Source organism: Parasteatoda tepidariorum, chromosome 10 (genome assembly GCF_982258835.1).
Source record: "Parasteatoda tepidariorum strain Cologne lab strain chromosome 10, Ptep-v5.0, whole genome shotgun sequence".
Lineage (NCBI taxonomy): Eukaryota > Metazoa > Arthropoda > Arachnida > Araneae > Theridiidae > Parasteatoda > Parasteatoda tepidariorum.
Window position 1 is genome coordinate 2,511,192 of NC_141764.1, and position 21,154 is coordinate 2,532,345.

A 21,154-nucleotide genomic window follows, 5' to 3' on the forward strand; every position below is an offset into this window, starting at 1 on the left:
ATTTATTTCAAATGAAATAAAATTAAGAAGCGAGAAGATATCTTAAAAAACATTTTAATAAAAATTAAAAAAAAATTCTTTTATTAGTATTAACCGGGTTCAAATGACGCGTATCGCAAAATGGTATTGGAATTTTAACAACATATTCTTCTCATTGGATTTACTTGAAATAAATTTGAAGATACGGAGTGAGGCTGTCAAGTCAGTAATAGATGTGATACTGAAGGGTTGTTGTTGTTAATTTACGTCGCACTAGAGCTGCACAATGGGCTATTGGCGACGGTCTGGGAAACATCCCGGAGGATGATCCGAAGACATGCCATCACAATTTTGATCCTCTGCGGAGGGGATGGCACCCCCGCTTCGGTAGCCCTGCTGGCAGAGTTTAATGCGTTGTGGAAAATGCCCAGTAAGCATAATGAAAAAGTCATCTTTTAACTAATCATAAATTTTATTAAGCAATAAAAATCATAACTTCACTTAAACATCATAAAGGAAAACAATCCTCTCCATAACATGAGGTAACGAATTCAATAACATACAGTCATGAAAATTAAACGAAACCAAAAACCAAATCCAATCTTGATTTGTTATATATATATATACAAAGTAACACTTGCATAATGAGGGTACTTACACACTCAAAATTAATACTATGCAAATTCTGTCTTTAAACTATTTTTAAATGTTCGAACTCCCTCCTTCAGAGGTTTTTCGAACTCGTGATCTCTGACTCTAACTCGAACCTTGTTCATTGAAATTCATAGTCTGACAAGCCCGACGACCTGCGCGCAAAGTCGAGCACTTTACGGTAGAACAGTTTAACGAGGACTGATACTGCTCACCCTCGGTCCCTACGCAGATTGATCCAAGTGGTCACCTACCCGCACACTGACCGCAGCCAGTGATGCTTGACTGCGGTGATCTGCTGGGAACCGTGTCTTGACGATCAGTCCACTGCGGTACGTGATACTGAAGGGAGTGAAGATCCAATAAAAATTCTTCATGAAACATTTTTAATTGCTGATTTAGCCAGTATCAAGGTGCTTATTTTCGATTATTATTTTTTTAAAGCTTTTTTTCATTGGGTGTTTTAATAAAAGTGCTTCATTTTCCCTTTTCGAAAATGAGATTTTTTTTTCTTTCGTTACAATGTCGATTTTCGCCATATATTATGCAAAAGCGTGCTTTCCACATTGTTCTAATAAACGTTTTCACAATTCATTCAACCACAATCCATTTCGGCGTACCGTCGGTCGGTAGAGTATGAAAGCGTTTTACATGTTTAATGAAATACTTGCGAGTCCGCATGAGCTGGGTTCGGTAAGATTCTTGCACTCTCGTGTGCAACTCTGCTGAATTTTCAAGATATTCTCAATTTCAAGCTTCATTTTCCACCCTCTGATATCGAACCGAAAAATCTCTTGGTCATTTTATTTTATTTATTTATTTATTTATTTTTAACGGCAGGCACTGAACTTTCGTTCTTCTCCTAGGAAGATGCCGGAGGTGTTACTCATTTAACGTTACCCAGTGGGCACCTGTGAACCTAAGTCACGAAAGGCGCGAAACATTACCCACGCCACACTGTCACATACCCGTTTATAGGGTGGGCTACATTCACACATCACACAATAGGTAACACACACAGAGAGAAACCTCCATGCCCGGAGCTGGATTCGAACCCGCAATCATTGGCTTCACAGTCAGGCACGCTGACCGCTCGGCCACCTGGCCGGCCTTGGTCATTTTATAATAGCTAATATAATAAAATAAAAAGTTCTTTGTCAAAAATTAGTTATTTTATCATGATCATGTAATTGTAAACCTTTTATTTTGCATTCTGTTAATGTATATAGTGCTTATAAATATTTTTGAGTGCTTAAAGAGTACTTAAAAGGTGCTCATTTTTTGTTGAAAGATTTGGCTACTTAGAACACTATGCGATCTTTACTTTAGGTCTTTTATTCTCAAAGTATGATTTTTTTTTATCTATGTGGAAAATCTTCCTTATTCCAAAACATAATTATGAAATAATAGTGTCTAAGAACCTTTTATTTTACGAAGTGGTTGACTAATGATTCGAACAGGAAAACTCGCACTTTATTATTATTTTCGTCACTTATTTCAATATTTATTTTCTTAGCGTATTTTCATTGTATAATACTGCTTGTGAATCCATGTGTTATATTCGATTCAGTATAAGACTTCAAAACGAACGAAAAATGTTTTGAAAGAAGTATTTTTTTTTAAAATAGTGAGAGATCAATAAAATATTTAAACTCCAAAATGTCTATTTGTACCGATACAATTATGTATGTATCATACATGGATTATTTAAATTCTATTACAGTTTGTAAATTGAAAATTAAATTTAAAAAAAGGCATCAAAAATTTCAGAGGATGGCAGGAGTAATACGGTCAAACCCCGTGATAATAAATTTATAGGGAACTCCCGGATATAGTGAACGAAATGATGTTCGCTCCCCTGCATTGTTATACACAGATTATATTTTGTGAACCAAAAGGAAATTGTAGGATAGTATGATTTTTTTTCTGTCTTTTTCTTCATCATTTTTTTGGTCATTTCTACATAAAATACATATTACCGATTTTTTAAAACTACCTATTAAGTGGAATGTAGCCATAAGCATTTTTTTTCTTCTTCTATCACATTTTTCATTCACATTTTTTGTGACTACATATTGTTTTTTAATCATGTTCGTGTTTCTTTTTCTGGGTCATTTATGTAAATAATGTGTCATAAAAGGGAGCAGTTCGGAAAAATGAGTTAAAATTGTTTGCGGTACTGATATAGTGAACTCCCGGTTAACAGAAATTTCGGTTCCTCGAAGGTTCGTTATAACGGGGTTTGACTGTATTTTTGCCATTATTTATTTATTTAGCTTGCCCAAATTAAATATTGACTGGTATTAACTGTGTCTGATTATATATCTTTCTAATACGCAAAATACTAGGCCATAAAGGTTCGTAGTTCAAGAATTTTAACGGCATTTTTTTTTTTTTTTTTTTTTTTGTGACAAAATTATAGCATTACAATTTCGCTAAGCTTCTTGCATCACTTTTTAAAAGATAAATAAGTCATAGTAATGCATTGTCTGTAATTATAAAGCGTTGAAACAATTTTTCAGTATCGTTTTTTTTTTTCTTTTTTTTTTAAGTAAATTAAAAATATACGTACTCAAAATGACTAAGTGCGTAATTTTTTTCAAGTCGTTATTTTTGAGAAACTAAACATTATCCAAACTTTAAAATAATGTGATCATTTTGATTACGTAATTTACAATACATTCGTTTTTTTTGAGAAATTTGTTTTTATTTTTTAACCTTAACTTAATTTAAACTGGTGAAAATCTATTTGCTTGATGCTGATTGAAAAAAAAAATTATCTTAAAGTAAATTATGCAAAACAAAGGAAAATCTGAAACAGTCACTTTCAGTACAGTACGTGTAAATTTTGTCAGGAAAAAGAAAAAAAAGACTTTTTTTTTCTACTATGGAATCCTAATTAATAGTACCTCCTTTGGCACTATAGAGTTCTTTAGCAGTTTTAACCACACAAAAAAGAGACTAAAATGAAATTATTAACATAAATGAAATATTTTGAACTGATTCTTGGTATATGAGCAATTCTACAAATAAACGCCAGTTAGGCGGCCAAAAAAAAATTAAAAAAAATTTGGAGGGCACACTATTTCTACATGAATTTTCTTCTTCCTTACACACTAAAAAGGCGAGAAAAAATCGTGAACATGAAATTTTTTCTTTGTGACATACTTTAAATGTGACATACTCTTTCTGACATACTCAGATAAATCTGAGCCGTTTATTCAGATAAAACGATTTTTACATAAATATAATATTATTATAATGTTTTTCTAAAATGTATTTATAGAGATTTCATAGTATAAGATTATATTTTAGTATAAAAATTGGCGTTTATTTGTAGAATTTCTCATATCGTCGCTTTGAAACTAAACCGTGGTAACTCAAAAAAGCAAATTTTTCAGGAGAGCAATTTCTATCTAATGCTAATCACGCCAATGCGATAACGATGTATCTGCTCTCTAAATTAATTTTATTGAACTATGAAGATAATACTTTTTTTCTCTAAAAGGGTGATTTTTTTTTACACAAAATGACCCAAATATCTCATTTTTCGATTTTTTTGAGTTTTACGGCGATAAAAGCGACGATATGAGCAATTCTAGAAATCAACGCAAATTAGGCAAACAACAAAAATAATTTTTTTTGGGGGGGGGGGCACGCTATTTCTACATGAATTTTCTTCTTTTTTACACCCTGAAAAAGCAAGAAAAATATTAAACATGAAATTTTTTCTTTGTGACATACTTTAAATGACAAAATACCAATTTTGAATTTTTCCCGACTTTTTCAATTTACGAACTTTGATTAAATTTTTTTAGTTTTGTTTTTTATACTAAAATATAATCTTATAGTATGAAATCTCTATAAATACATATTAGAGAGACATTATAATAATATTATATTTATGTAAAAATCGTTTTATCTGAATAAACGGCTCAGATTTATCTGAGTATGTCAGAAAGAGTATGTCACATTTAAAGTATGTCACAAAGAAAAAATTTCATGTTCACGATTTTTTCTTGCCTTTTTAGGGTGTAAGGAAGAAGAAAATTCATGTAGAAATAGTGTGCCTCCCAAAAAAAAATTTATTATTTTTTGGCCGCCTAACTGGCGTTTATTTGTAGAATTGCTCATATGCGTACAGTCCAAATTATTAGACGCATTATAAGATTTCATGTAAAATCTTAATTATCAGGTGATACTAGGCAGCCTTATTGCTTTTACTCGACTGAAACCGGTTTGCACTTGTTTACGTTCCTGTGTCAATGGGTTAACATTGTAATGCAATACGTTAAAAATAAATACAAATAGGAAGTATATAAAAAATCTCTTGAATTAAAACCCATTATGTTTAAATATAAAAGTATTGCATCTGTACTTGTGCAAAACATGCAATTATTAAAACGCGACTAGTAATAGTAGTGCGTCTAGTAATTTGGTTCAATTATTATACTAATAAAATGCTTGATACAATAAATATTCTATATTTATATTATACATCGTTTAATTTAAGCCATTGATACACTATCGTAAACAAGTGCAGACCGGTTGCATAAAAACATTAAATCTGTCACCTGAGTAATTGAACGTCTAATAAGGGACCAGTACTGTAGGTTGAAAATGAATAAAATAAATTGAATGGAGGTTTTATAAACGTTGAGAAATTTATTTTATTTTGAATCTCTAGGAGAATTGCATAATTTATTAAATTGAAATAATTGTTTCCCTATTTTCTTTCCATTGGCATTTTGCATAATTAAGTTTACTTAAAAAATCATTTCATTTCATAATCGTCCTCCCACCCAAATTTGAGTTCCAATTCCATGGTCTTGTCATTTTGACCCCTATCCAGAAGACGAGGGAACTCTTAGATCAGTACCACCAGAAGTATTGATTTGTTATGGGAACTTTGAGGACACACGCCATTAATTACAGAGGGATTCGAACTCACGAACACGAGTCCAATTAAATGAAAGACAGTTTTTCCTATAAATGAAGCAAAATTAAATTTAAATCACAGCAAACTGTTTTGATATTTAAAAAGAAAAATGCAAAATTTATATAGTGTCAAAAATTAAAAAATGTTTTTTATGAAATTTTGTTTATTAAAAATATACTTGTAGCTCATTTCTTTTATTTTTTCACCCCGTGCTGAGAAATAAGGGTTATTCAGCTCGTTTTATAATAATTAAGACTAAATTAATTTATTTTTGAATCGTTGAAACCGACATTTTTGGAAATGGCACAAATATATGTCGCTAATGGAAATTCTAATATATAGTTAAACGATCAGTAAGGAAAATCTTTTTTTCCCTTTCAATTTGTTTTTCTCCACAGAAGAGTATCCCTCTATACCAGGGGTTTCCATCATACAACAGTCAAATGGCGGGGCCGCAACTTTATCAAAATTTCATGTAAGACTTATGTTTGTAGGAAGATTAAATATTACTGTCAGATTTTTTTCAAGTTGTACGAAACAAAAGTATTGAATTACAAATTAAAATAAGAAGTAGCTTTTTAAAAATATTTAATTGCATATTAAAACATTATAGTAACTTTAATGTGCACTTTGGTATTAAACAATTAATGTGCAACAGGTATCAAATTGTTAAGATATAAAAACTTCAAAATATTTAAAACCCATATAGATTTTTTACGAAAATTGTCCTCAAAGAGAGAAATAATATATTCGCGGGCCGCCAGTTGGTGCTCTATACCTGACCCCTGGATAGCACCTGTGCCCACAGGTGCACATCATTAATTATCTATTGAGACAAAATTCGGTTGTTCGGTTAAAACTCATTCTAATTGATATTTAAAATGTTTTGATATCCCAGAAAATGAAATAAATGTTCCAGAGTACTTACCAAGTTTGTTTATTGTGTATCCTGTGGGGGGTCTAAGAGTCCTCCGGGACCAGGCCGATCTCACCACTTCCAGAGAAAAATCCGTCCCCGAAATTAAAAGGGTGCAGGGTACTAAGTACCCTTTGTACTCCAGACTGGACACAGAACGTGAAAGGCAGGAATTCCAAAAACACATAGAATTCTGCTGCAGGAAATCCAAAAAAATATCGTGTCCATTTTGTCCGGCACTTTCTGTCCGGTCTTCTAGCAGTACGAGAGCCAGACAGTTGCGATTAATTAACACGTGCCTTTGTTTATAATCTACGGGATGATACTTCTTCTGTGGAGACGTCATGAAGCCCCGAATGAGAAAACTTCTCTCAGCCCTTTTTTTGTTTGGCAGCTTATATTGGCGAGATCTTGGCGGATCTTTGAGAAATCGTTTGGGTTAGTTTCATGTCTTTGGAGTTTGCTCCTAAATGATCAGACGATACTATTCGAACACAGACAAAGAAGTTGCGGTTTTAATCTCCAGAGAAAAGTGAAGATATTCAATCTTTTTCTTTTTTGTTCGTCAATAAACGATTTTGTATGTAAGTAAATTGTTTTGAAACACACTTTTCATTTAAATACAAATTATTCCCCAACGCTACACCGCTAACTTTTTCATAAAAACAAATATTCGTATAAAATATTTGGACCTCTATTGAACGAAGTCGCTCAATCCCGATTATAAATTCCTTGTATGAAAAATTCGTTAAATAGAAAATCGTCTTTTGAAATACTTAAACGACACAAAACACGTTTTAAATTCGTTAACACTAGACATAATTTAAAAAAAGCAGCTAATACATCTTTATTTTATAAACTAGTATCTACTATTCATTTTATAAAATCTTAGTCATAAAAGAAATCTGCATGGAAAGCAAGAATACAGTAAAACTTTATCCAGTGTTACACTATCATACTACATATGCTTTCAACTAAAAAAGCTCAATTCATGTATACAATTATAGCTGCATCTATTATAAAAGTAATTTTAAACATACATTACCAGATGCGTTCTTAAGTTTAATTGTTTCTGATAAAATCAGTTTTCCGTTTGAAATGCAAACAAAAAAGGGAAAGAAATTTTACTACTTTCTCTAACAGTTAAATGGCTTCGAAAATCAATTCAAGGCCACCTCCTCCATAAAATGCGTTAACAAGTTTGAAATGTTCCGAAATATTTTGGGAAAGTGGATCTCGAAGAAAAGTTCTTTCAATAGAAAATTTACTTCGCTATTTGGAAGTTATTTTACGAAGAAATGACCAAAATGTTCTTGGTTCCTCTAAAAAAATCGCAAAATAGAAGAATTTGTAAAATGGAAGTTCGTTCCGATTGTACATTAAGAAATTGAGAGCTTGATTGATATATTTTAGGCCGAACGATCAAATCACTCAGAATGTTCGCTAAGTTTATTTAAAAGTCGTGAATTATTTGTTTTTCTAATAGAATTATTTAAAATATTGGTAAAAAAGAAATTATAATTAAATAAGAATCACATGAAAACTAGATCGTTCACAAAGTCAACCTTCAAACGATTGTTTATTTTTCAAAAATAGAATTTGGTGCAGCCTCCCTCTCAATGATTGTAAAGCATTATAGTAATAGTTACATGTTTTTAATACATTTTTAAAGGACTTTAGAATAATAAATACATTACACAGTTTGATTTTAAGTCATTCCTTACAACCTCCTCTTACCTTTTTTTCTTCTTCTCAGGATATTTAACCCTAAACATTTAATAGATACCTATTTCTACCGTAGCCGGTCAAATGATGTTGTATAAAATAAATGCATGTTATGATGATGATTTATGATGATGATGATTGATTAAATGTATAAAATATGCATGTTATGAAGAAAATAAACTAAAAAAAAAACTTTATTATAACTAAACAAAATTGTTTATTGACAATTTTTATGTATTACAAACACAAAGAATAAGAATTTTTAACTCATTGATTAACGCATCTTTTACATATACAGAGTGTTTCCATTGCATATTTTCCGCAAACATATTTCTTCTAATTATTATTATTTTGTAATTATTCTTATAATTAATATTATTTCTTCTAAGAACTTGTACTATCTTGATTGTTTCGACATTTTTCTGGGTAAAAACTATCAGTTAGAAATGAAGAAAAGCCATGAAAATAAACTATAAGCTACTTACCAAAACATTTTGTTTTTGTCACTTTTCCTGACACAAAAACGACAATCTAAAATTTCAGGTACTTTCTTGAAATTTGAATTCAGTTATTTTGATGGAACTCACTACGCAACAGTCTTTGCAAAAATGTACAACTCATCGAATGCACTACGTAAAACACGCATTATATCGTAACTTTCTGATCCGATAATCTTATAAAGGCATAAATTGTTTTCTCGGTCAAAGGAAACAAAATACAAAAAAAAACTAATAATAGAATATTTACTGTATATAATTGTTAGAAAAAGTCATAAAGTCAAATGTGCAAAAACGATAAGATTATAAGCGCATTTCCGATGCAAAAGTTCTGACCGGTTATGGTATATTCAGTGTTAAATTAATAATGAGAATTTTTAAGTAGAGAATTTGCGAAACAAAATGTTTCTGAACCATTAAAAAAAAGAATTGAGAAACTAAATGTATTTTTTTTTTTCTAATGTCAGTAAAGTGAAATATTGGTATATTTTGTCAACTCTTGAAGGTATGTTTTACTTATTCATTTTTAGTGGTGGTTAAAATCATTCAAAATTGAATTTCAAAATGAACCGGAGTTGCTATGACTTTAAATATAAAAATAAATTTTTCTGGTAAATTCGGAAGAATTGGCAAGCATGCCAAAGGCATTTTTCCTTAAATATTCTTCAATTTGTTGAAGAAGAAAAAAAGACTCGCTACTATCAATAAAAACTATAATAATTTTAAAATAAATTAAATAAAAACAAAATAAAACAGGTTCCGTAACAGACGTTATTTAAAAGAAACGAAATGTTACCCATCGGCAAAATGGATTTTGATTTGAACACTTTTCCACGCACTCTTCAACTGTGTTCAAGAATAATAGTAAACAGTGCGCATGCGTCGTCATTGCATGCGTTACTATGGCGACCGCTGCATTTCTTATATTCACTAGCAGGTATTTTTAATGTATTTACATAATAATAATAATTTAAAGTATTTTCATATTCTTTTTATTATTAATGTATAATTATTGGCCTGACGGTGATTTTAATATGAATATGAAGGCTGAAGACGGAAAAGTATTTTGTGACGTTTTGAAACGCGTACATAGGCAGGATATGAAAATCAATCCGCCGACGACTAACAGTTTTTGCAACCCATGATTTGAAATGTTGAGAAAAGCAGATCACAAGGATATTGAAGAAGCATTACTGAAGTGGTTCACCATTCGAAGAAGCTGCAATCTTCCAGTATCTGGACAAATATCGATGAATTTGCCAAGCGATTTTATGATAATACTTTTATGTGCTCGAATAGCAGGTTAGAAAGGTTTAAAAAGCGGAATAACAGAAATTCCAGAAAAATTATCTGAGAATCGGGAAGTGTTCACAAGACGAACACTTGTACACAAAACGAAGAGAAATGAAAAATAACGCATTTTTTGCTACTACATAATATTTTTCAGTCATTTATATGAATAATGTGTAATAAAAGGGAGGAGTTTGGGAACCATTAGTTAAATTGCCTGCGTAACGGATATAGTGGATACTTTAACTTTCTAAATTTTGTAGATGGGGCCCCGGTTTGTGCACTCAAAGCTTTGCAGACTCAGAATTTTAAGCACATGCATTAGGCTGAAGATTCAATAACTTACCGGAAGAGTTAGCAGATTATTTGGTCATTAGGGTTGACTGTGAATGTCGATCTTCAGAACCTGAAAAAAGACATTATAACTTACTACATATTAAAGTAATTTAACTAAGTTAAAAGTTTAAAACTAAGAAGTAATTACTTCTTGGATTCTTAAATTTTTTTTTACCCATCACGTAAGAAAAGAAATAATGCTAATTGGAATTCGGTTAGAAAATGGATACTCAAAATTAAAAGGCTGCGGAGTTGAACATTCGTTATCATACCCCCCTCCAAAAAATTAGATTAATAAATTGGGTCGGATGTTCAGCGATGATTATAAAATAAAACAGAAATGCGAAATACATTATACAAATGTTCAGCAGATGAGGATAAACTGTGGATCTCACTCATCCACTAAGGTGGATGGACTGGATCAAATTTCGATGTTTTGTGGACATCCATCCGGTATCTGAAAGTTCATCTACTTTTCAATTTGAACAAGCAGCTGTTCAATAAAAAAAAGCACTCAAATTTTTTGTTGATACTCCAATTGACAATAATGACCACCACTAAACTTTAAAACTCTGTGAATATAAAAATTTCTCAATGTTCAAATATAAGCATTAGTGGTCATAACTGTCCAATCAATAATTACACATTAAGATAGAAATTACAACAAAAACAGATTTTAGTCATATGGGTTCAAAATTAGATTAACTCTTTCAGATTTTTAGTTGGATAACTATAACCACTTTTCCTATTTTCTTAGTAAGTCAGAAAATTCCCGAAAAATTTTACTTTATTTTGTTTTAAAGAAGATATTAAAAAGCACTCAAATTTTTTGTTGATACTCCAATGGACAATAATGACCACCACTTAACTTTAAAACTCTGTGAATATAAAAATTTCTCAATGTTCAAATATAAGTATTAGTGGTCAGTGGCGTGCCAACTTTTTTTTGACTGGGGGGGCGAGCCAATGCAAAGTCATAAGCTTTGCTTGATTTAATATTTTAAAGTTAGTTGTATTATTTTTTGTAATTTGTCTAATTGTAATTATCTAAACTATTTCCGTTGTTTATGACGACGATGATTTAACTATTACATCCACACCAATTTAGTTAACAAAAAATGATTTATCAATAAGAAACTAATTAAAAAGAAAAAAAGTGTATTAAAATGTAAGAAATTTAATTAATGAATTTTGTAATTTTACTCCTTTAAACTTGTTAATGCTGAGCAATACATTTTGTCGATACATTTTAATCATAATGACATACAATGGTTTTTCGCTCCTCAAAAACATATTGAATTAAAAATAACTTGTTATTTAAATTTTGATCCTAGCATAGATTTGAATTTAATCATGAATATAAATTTTCAGTTTACAAAAAAATGTAAAATTAACTTTATCATAATTTTAATGATAAGCACAAGATATAAAAACATTAAAATAAATGAAGTAGTAAAAGAGATTGATTTCTAAAATTAAATCTTATTTTAAAATGACTTTGAATTTTAACAAGTCTTCTGATTTTTCAGGTTAATTCCAAGGTAAAGCTTAAAATGTATACAAAGAAAAAAAAACTATTTTAAACATATAAATATGCAGTAATTTAACGAAGTAGAATTAACTTTATCATATTAAGTTTTCATGATAAAAGACTAGGGATGAAAAAATTAAAACAAATGAAGGAATTAATTTCCAGCTCGCCATATTTAAATATGTTTCTTATTTACAGAAGTATAATCTAAACACATTATAAAATTATAACCAAAAATTTTATTGTATATTAGAGGCTGCGTGCTTTTTTAACTTAACAATGCAATATTATTTTTTGAATTATAGCTATTCGAAACAAAATTGTAGAGCGAAAAAGACTAATGGAAATTTAAAAGAATCTTTCGAAAAACCAAATGATATTGGGAAAGTATGTTATATACTTTTAAAATATTTAAAAATTTTCAAGTATAAATTGAATGAAATATATTTAAAGAAGTTAAAATGTTCTAACAAAATATAGATAAAACAATTAACAAAAATATCATTAACATAAGCGTAAAAGCAAAAATCCGATAAAAATGAAATCTAAAAAAATTATTACTAAAAATTATTAAAGACTAAATCTGAAAAATTTGCTGTACTTATTAAAAATTTTTTGTATTATAACATAGTTTTTATTAAGACTTATTATTTTATTAATGAGAATAAAGAGTTACTGGTCACAAAAATTCCCATTTAGCTTAAAAATGTTTGAAAAATAACAAGGACAGAGGAATAGAAATTATTATAGAGAAAATAAAAATCCGAAAAAAATTATTTTTAAAAATAACTGACAAATAATCAAAGTAAACTACGAAGTTTGAAAATTAAAATGTTCGGAAAAAGCATTTCAATAATACATGACTAAATATAGAAAGTAAATAATGTCAGACAAAAATCGTAATTACTGAGCCAGGTATACCTGCAAAAAATGCATTAAACTATGTCTGACGCACAAAAAAAAAGGAATAAATTAAAAGATTACTGATCATCACTGAACAACCTTAGAATCGTCGGCCCTGTGTATAACAAAAATATTCAAATCGCAAACATAAAAAGGCTCGAACTGCTCTGACTAAATTGTCGAACTGTTTTTTTTTCCTTCCAGATTACAGCTATCCCATTATTTTAAGGGTCAAGAATCTGCATACGTTGATTAAATAAAGTTTATTCAAAGCAAGTACGTTTTCGTGGGGGAAATTTCCTGACTCTTAAAATCGTCTACCCTTACACTAATTATTTCGCATATTTAAAGTCAGGTTTCCGAACTATCCGAATTGAGTCCTATGAAAATGCGATTGTTTGATCTAAGAGTGCTCGCTTTGTTTATTTATTTATTTACGCTCAATACATTGTTTGATTTTGCTACAAAATAGAAAACTTTAGCCTCTTGCTAGTTCACGTACATAAATAATTATTACCTGCACTGCACAGAATCAAAAATTAAAAGTGCGTGAGCATGCGAGATATTACAAGAAAGTGCTAAACCTCACCACTCAAGTAACGAAATAACTTTTAAATTTGAACAAAATAATAATTTGTGTTTGCACGGTTTAGCCGTTTCTGTACATGTTCCGTAAATTTTCACATTTAACTGACCAATTAGAATATGAAAAGACAATAGCTTTCTTTTATCCTTGTTTTTATCGCTTTTCTGTAAAAATAATGTGATGCAAAAAAAAACTAAATATAATTTACTATTCAATTATTTTAATAATTCTTTATAAAATTGAGCAATGTTTTAAACTTTTTTTTAAGATTTGGGTGCCAATGTCGACGATGAATATGTGTTTGCTTCTTCTAAATGCTACAATTAATAATTTTAGTTGAGATTCCTCAAAATTGTCAGGAAATCGCATGAACAATTGGAACTTAAGCGAAGATTTTCGTTTTAAGAGATCCTGAAAATTGATTAGTAGAAGAGAAATTGACATTGAATGTATTAAATATAAAATCGGTGATGGCTCCCGATTTCTACTTTGCCCAGGCACTTCTTTTTTCTCTTTCAGACGAACTCTTAAAGTAAATTATCCCATTTTTTTCTTTGGTGCATACTTCTATATTCATTTTTGCATATTTTTAGCTTTCTGAAATTATTTTATAAGAAATAACTTTTTTTTGTACATAAATTTCAAAATTCTAAAAAAATTTCTGAAGTTAATTTTTAATTCTGATTATTATTATTATCCGGTATACAGAAAGACAGGTATGATGGAATTAACAGGTCTGACACTGAAAATTGTATTTCGAAGGTTTTATAAAATCAAAAAATGGATTTAATATAAAATGTAAACTTTGAAGAAAGTATAGCTCTGTCTATATATAATATGGTTACCATATGACGTATTAGATTAAATGATATTGTAAAATTAAAAAAAGAATAATAACAGTTGGAGCTAATTTAATTAACTAAGTTATTACTTTATTTTTATTTTTAAACTTAATTTTTCAGACAATTTTGGTAAATATCTGTATTGTTGTATAAATTAAGTTTATAAAACTGGCGCATATATCACTTATAGGCAATGGAAGCTCATAACTTAAAATTAAATAAATAAAGTAATCATAAAAAGTCTTAAATAAAGTATCCCTAGTCAACAAGCTAATTATAATGCAAGTCATGAAGTGTCAATTTCATAAAACTTCTTGAATCTGTTTAATATATAGTTATAAAAAATGAAATTACTTATTGATTTCAAATTAAAAATTTTCAACACGTTTTATAGAAATTGGATGGAGTTTTACGGTTTTATGTATCACATATGCTCTCCTTTTAAAAAGCCACTATAAAAAAAATATTCAGCAGTTATATAATTGACATCGAGCTAAAAATAAAGTTACGTTACTCCAGTGTGCACAGGGACCTAAAAATATGGCTATATTTTAAAGAAGATTCTTTTTTGAATAATTTGCCTATTGAAACTTCTGATCAGAAAGGCATGTAAATATATATATTCGCGACGTCATATATGAGTAAACAATCATGACAGGGAACTATTTATTTATTTGAAATTCCAGAGCAAATATAATACCAAAGAAAAAGGTTATACAGCTTTTTTCCTAAATAAAAAATTCTTTTTAATGGCTTGTCTTGACAATGAATTTTATTTGCTTCGGATTTTTGAAGAGAAAAATAAAATAAACAAAAATATAACACAATAACATATATATAACACATAATACATATATGACATATAATATAACACAAAATGCGGAAAAATAAATGAAATTTAAGTAGTTTTATGTGTAGTATTTTTCTCATATTGTTCCAGTTTAATTTATCTGGATTTAAGTCGTAATTGTCATGTTTAAAATGGAAAATAAAAATATTCAATTGATAAAGAGAAATATTCACATTTTTAAGAAATGATGAATTACAATAGTATTGATCGCATTAATTTTTTAATCTCCATCAACAGCATTTATAATTTCAGCATTAAAATTTTTGAAAATTAATACTCAGAAGAAATATTCATGAAAAAAGCTTTCACGAAGTTAATTAACACAATTTTAGCATCCTATGAAATTATGATTAAAAAAAAAAAGACTACAAAAATTACGCGGATAATTTTTTCCCCTCCTATGTTACGGAATGTGTTTTACCCTCCAATATTGCCCCATTCTTAAAAATAAGTTTTTTGTTTAATTAAAGTTTTTATTACTGAGAATAATAAAATATTATGAAAATTTTTAATAAACCTTTTTTAAAGAATAATTTTTTAACATTTTTATTGTTAAAAATAAAAATGGTAGTTAATTTGTTTATATTAAAATAAAAATTATCATTATTTAAACGAATTATCCTTATTTATGCAAATTATTGTTGGTGTATAATGTTTTTTTTTAATTGGTTTATTTCACATGAGAGAGAGAGAGAGAGTAAATGTATAACAGATTTGGTGTTAGAGTTCTGCTCTACGTAATCATATGATATACATAATATAATAATAGTTATCATATAAGATAAAAATAAAATAGTAAATTTAAAAAATTAGAAAAAGGAAAACACCTTTCAGAGCTGATATGATGCATTCTCAATCGTGTTATTTTCCTGTTTTTACAATCAATAGTTTTTCGGTCCTTTTTATTTATTTATTTTTAGTATATTAATCTTCAATGAATATCACTTTTGTGCCAAAAGAGCAGAAGAAAATTAATTTCAATAAAATAAAGACATTGATGATCTTAAGGAACCGATATTAAAATGTACCTCCTAAAAGTTGAAAGAATAATCGAAAATACGAAAATAAATTTTTTATTTCAAGGTACTTTATTTATTATTTTTTTATTGACTAGGATTTTCTTAAAAAATTAAAGGTTGAATTTCATTTTCGAATAAAAACAAAGTTTTTAAAAGTAAAAAGAATTCAAAATATTATTTAACAATTAAAAAAAATTAAATTCGTAACATAAACTAATCCATACACCAACAAACGGACGGTAAAATCATGAACTAATGTACTATTTAAATGTATTTGATATACGAACAACTATCTGAAACAATTCAAATAGTACATAAATGCATAATTATTAAAGCATTAAATAATTTAATGAAATGAAAACATTTGCTTACCTCCTTCGATATCTATTTTACGTTTCCTTGTTATTTAATCTGTCAAACTGATGTAAAAAAAATAACGACAACGACAACAACAAAAAAAACAACCAAATAATTTAAAACAATTAAACAAAATAAAAAAATATGCTTTCTTTTGAAATTGATAACTTAAATTATGTAATTAAAAGAGCTAAAAATTTTTTTTAGCAGAGAGCGTTTATTTACGTTAGTCTAAGAAATGTCTCATCACAAAAAGACCAGACCAGAGAAAATGTCAACAAGTCCTCCCCAGTTTAGATCCCTTAAAAGCTTAAAACACCTGTTTTCTCAGAAAATCTAGATAATTGCTTGCTTGAGACGATTTACGAAGAGATATCCAAATAAGATATGTTTCTGTGGATATCTGACATTTTAAAAAGAGGACAAAGGAGCAAAAGGCCATAAAAATGAAAATTTAAGAAGCAAAGTACTTTTACCCACTGCGTGTAACATGAGGTGGCTGTTTTTGAGGAGTGAAATAACTGTCTTTGTGGGGGGTTTGGCCACCAGAATTATATGCCAAAGTGGGTGGAAAGGAAATTGTTGAAAGTCAGGGGTGGCTTTGAAACCAATTTTTATCAGTGAAGGTTGCATTTTATTACTCTTTCCGCCAGGGAAGGGCAAAAGAGATGAAGTTGGGATGAGATTTTCTTTTAATTATATAGAAAGTTATACGTGAAAAAAAGTCTTTGTCTTAAGAAAGTTTTTTAGACAGTTTTTTTTCTTTTCTGAAATTACCAATTTAACTTAATTTTATTCTCACGAATGTTTAAATTTCAATAAGGGCAAAGCAAATTATTCGCCTTTCAATTAAATTTCAGAGGAAAATAAAAGTTTTAATTTCAAAAATAGCTTTAAAGTAGAAAAAAAACAGTACTTTTTTTCAAAAGTTACCAATTTAACTTGACTTCATTCTCACGAATTTCCGAATTTCAGAAGTGGCTAAGAACACTATTCGCCCCCTCAATTAAATTTCAGAGGAAAAAAATGTTTAAAAAAAAAACTTTAAAGTTGAAATTTTTTTTTCTCTAAAATTACCAATTTAACTTTATTTTCACGAAAGGCTAAATTTCAGAAGGGGCGAAGCACATTTTTCGCTCCCTTAATTTAAATTCCCAGTAAAATAAAGTTTTTGATTTCGAAAATAACTTTAAAGTAGAAAAAAAAATAGGGCTTTTTTTCTAAAGTTATCAATTTAACTTGACATTATTTTCACGAATGGCTAAATTTCAGAAGGGGCGAAGCACATTTTTCACCCTTCAATTAAATTTCAGAGGTAAATAAAGTTTTTTACTTAGAAAATAGCTTTAAAGGTGAAAAAATAGTGCTTTTTTCCTAAAGTTATCAATTTAACTTGACTTCATTCTCATGAGTGTCTAAATATCAAAAGGGGTCTAATGTCTAAATATCACTCAATTAAACTTCAAAAGAAAATAGTGCTTAAAAAAAAAAAAAAAAAAAACTAAAGTTTAAAAAGGGCTCTTTTTTTTTCTTTCTAAAATTGCCAATTTAACTTAACTTTATTTTCACGAATGGCAAAATTTCAGAAGGGGTGAAGCACATTATTCGCCCCCTCAATTTCAATTCACAGTAAAATAAAGTTTTTAATTTCGAAAATAGCTTTAAAGTAGAAAAAGAAATGGATCTTTTTGTCTAAAGTTACCAACTGAACTTGACTTCATTCTCATGAATATCTAAATTTTATAAATGGCTAAGTACACTATTCGCCTCTTCAATTAAATTTAAGACAATTTTTTTTTTTTTTTTTTTTTTTTAAGTTCTTTTTTTTTCTTCCAAATTACCAACTTAATTTTATTTTCACGAATGGCTAAATTTTAGAAGGGGCGAAGCACACTATTCGCCCCCTCAATTGAATTTCAAAAGAAAATAGTGTTTTTTTTTCTTACATTTTTTTTTATAAAAACTTCAAAGTTGAGAAAAAGTTCTTTTTCGTCTTCTGAAATTACCAATTGAACTTAACTATGTTTTCAAGAATGGCTAAATTTCAGAAGAGGCGAAGCACGTTATTCGCCCCCTCAATTTAAATTCACAGTAAAATAAGTAATTTTTGATTTCGAAAATAACCTTAAAGTTGAAAACGAAATGGTTAATTTTTTCTGAAGTTATCAATTTAACTTGACATTACTATCACGAATGGCAAAATTTCAAGAGGGGCGAAGTACATTACTCACCCTTTATTTAAATTTCAGAATTAAATAAAGTTTTTTTCTTAGAAAATCGCTTCAAAGTTGAAAAAAGTTTTTTTCTTCCTTTAAGTTTACTAATTTAAATTGACTTTATTTTTGTGAATGTCTAAATTTCAGAAGGGGCGAAACGCAATATAGGCCCTTTTATTAAATTTCAGAAGACAATAAGGTTTATATAAGGTAATAATCAAAAAAAAATTTGTTTTTTCCTAAAATTACCAATTTTACCTAAATTTATTTCTTGCCTTCATATTTATTATAACCTCTTACTTTAATTTCAGAGGAAAATTAGGATTTTTTACTTGGAAAATAGCTACAAAGTTCAACTAAAAAGTTACTTTTTTCTAAAATTTTACTTTTTGACTATTTTTAACTAGGAGAATTTTACTTGATTTTATTTTCTCGAATGTTTAAATTTCAGGAGGGGCGAAATATATTGTTTGCCCCCTCACTAAAATTTCAGAGGGGGCGACTGCCCCCTCTGCCCCCCCGGCTGGCACGCCACTGTTAGTGGTCATAACTGTCCAATCAATAATTACACATTAAGATAGAAATTACAACAAAAACATATTTTAGTCATATGGGTTCAAAATTAGATTAACTCTTTCAGATTTTTAGTTGGATAACTATAGCCACTTTTTCTATTTTCTTAGTAAGTCAGAAAATTCCCGAAAAATTTTACTTTATTTTGTTGTAAAGGAGATATTAAAAAGTTTGAAATAATTACCCCCAACCAATCTTAGCCAATGGATATGTAGAGCAACAACATGACTAAAGGAATTTTCAACAACAGCAACAAAAACTAGATAAAATTTTGAAAGGAACTAACCTTACCACTGGCTACGCTATTTTTAGGTTGCTGATTACAATAAAATATCTTTTCCATGATTTCTCTAGCAAGACTTTCACAAGAATTATATGAAATCATCCTAAATGAAATATGCATTAATGAATAGATATTTAGTGTTTGATATCAAAAACTTTTTTTTACGCTACTCATCAAAAGAATCTTCGTTAAGTACAGGGTGGATACTAAATACTGTGACACTCAAAAAATATGAATTCTTTAGTAAAACAATTTGTCTCTCTCTATTCCTATGAGTGGTTCTTCCTAGAAGGGCAGACAATTTTTGCTTAAACATTTAGAATAAATTTAAGGAAGTTTGCAGTCTAAACAGCTTTTTGATTGCGTATCTTCTGCAGGTAGAATCTTCAAGCGATTAAAATTTCTTGGGTTTAATAAAACATTTATATATAGAACTTTCAACCGATTATTGGATAGAGATAGCTGTAAAGATCGACCAATGTCTGCTCGTCCACGCTCAGTTTGTTCAAAATAGCGCATTAAAGGAATCCGAGAAAAGATACGAAGAAATCCGCAATAGTTTGTTGTTAATAAAATGGCTGCTGAAGAGAACGCCAGTCGGAGAACTATCCAAGTTATATTAAATGAAAACCTCGTTTTAGCCCTGATCAAAAGTTCGAGGTTTGACAACACAGAAATTAGAAAAGGTTACAAAAATATAAGAAATCGCTGAGTCGGCACAGTAACAAATGTGTTGACAGAATAATCTTTTCTGAGAAAATATTTTGCGCAGAGCAACGTTATAATGCTAAAAATAATGTTGTATACTCAACAAGCTTTGATGATATATCAGAAAGTGTACAAATTGTGCAACACTTTCAGAACAAAAATTCAGTACCTACTGGTTTGGGCTGTAGTGTAGTGTAAGAAAATTTCCTCCGAAATTTATTGATATCGGAGGGAAAATCAATGCTAAATATTACAGAAAGGAAGCATTGGCAACACATTTATCGCCACATGTTGACAGATTGCATTCCAAAATTGATAGAATATTTCAGCAAGATTCTGCACCGTTATACCGTGTCAAAACAAGATAGGCTTGCCTCAGTCTTTCGGAATTCATTGAGCCAGAACAGTGGCCCCCATCTTCACTGGATCTAAATCCTTTAAACTATTGTGCTTGGGGGATTCTATAGTTAATGCTAAGCAGCACAGAACACTCTCAGAGCCCCTTGGTTATGTGAATGGGAAAAATTATCTTTTAAAATGATTCGTGCCGGCTTCGGACAATGGCGTAAGAGATTATCATTAATAATCGATGAAGATGGTAGTCAATTCGAATTCAACATTTTTAATGCAAACTTTCACCTATAGTGTTTATCATAATTGTGTATTTATCATTTTCTATTTAATATCAGTACAATAAAATTATTCAATATTTTTAACATCATTTGGTTCCAACCCTATAGTTAACATAACAATATTAACTAACTTTTAACCACTTTTAGACTAGCTGATGTTTTCAAATTTGAACTATAGCCTCGCAAATACAAATTACAAAGTTCTAAAAGGAGTTGCAATTTGATCACATAATCAAAATTTTCTGACCTAAACAATCTACAAGGTACAAAACCTAGAAGAGAAAATAACATAGAATAAAGTTTAAAAAAGTATGTTCTTAA

The 21,154-nt window shown here is 29.2% G+C and overlaps 1 protein-coding gene across 3 annotated transcripts in view; it reads right to left on the reverse strand.

Annotated features, from left to right (window-relative positions):
• The window catches only part of LOC107436224 (uncharacterized), a 52,604-nt gene that overhangs the window by 15,155 nt on the left and 16,295 nt on the right, over nt 1-21,154 (reverse strand). Inside the window, exons 1-2 of one of the 3 annotated variants that reach the window (XM_087153874.1) lie at nt 16,437-16,944; nt 10,344-10,403 (exon numbers count right to left, since the gene is read on the reverse strand). Coding sequence is in view for 1 of the 3 variants with exons in the window: in XM_016047851.4 (XP_015903337.1) it covers nt 6,498-6,831 (334 nt within the window). In the remaining 2 variants the exon portion in view is untranslated. Of the gene's footprint in view, nt 1-6,497; nt 6,899-10,343; nt 10,404-16,436; nt 16,945-21,154 lie in introns of those variants that run through there. The other 2 variants (XM_087153873.1, XM_016047851.4) reach the window with 2 other exon arrangements.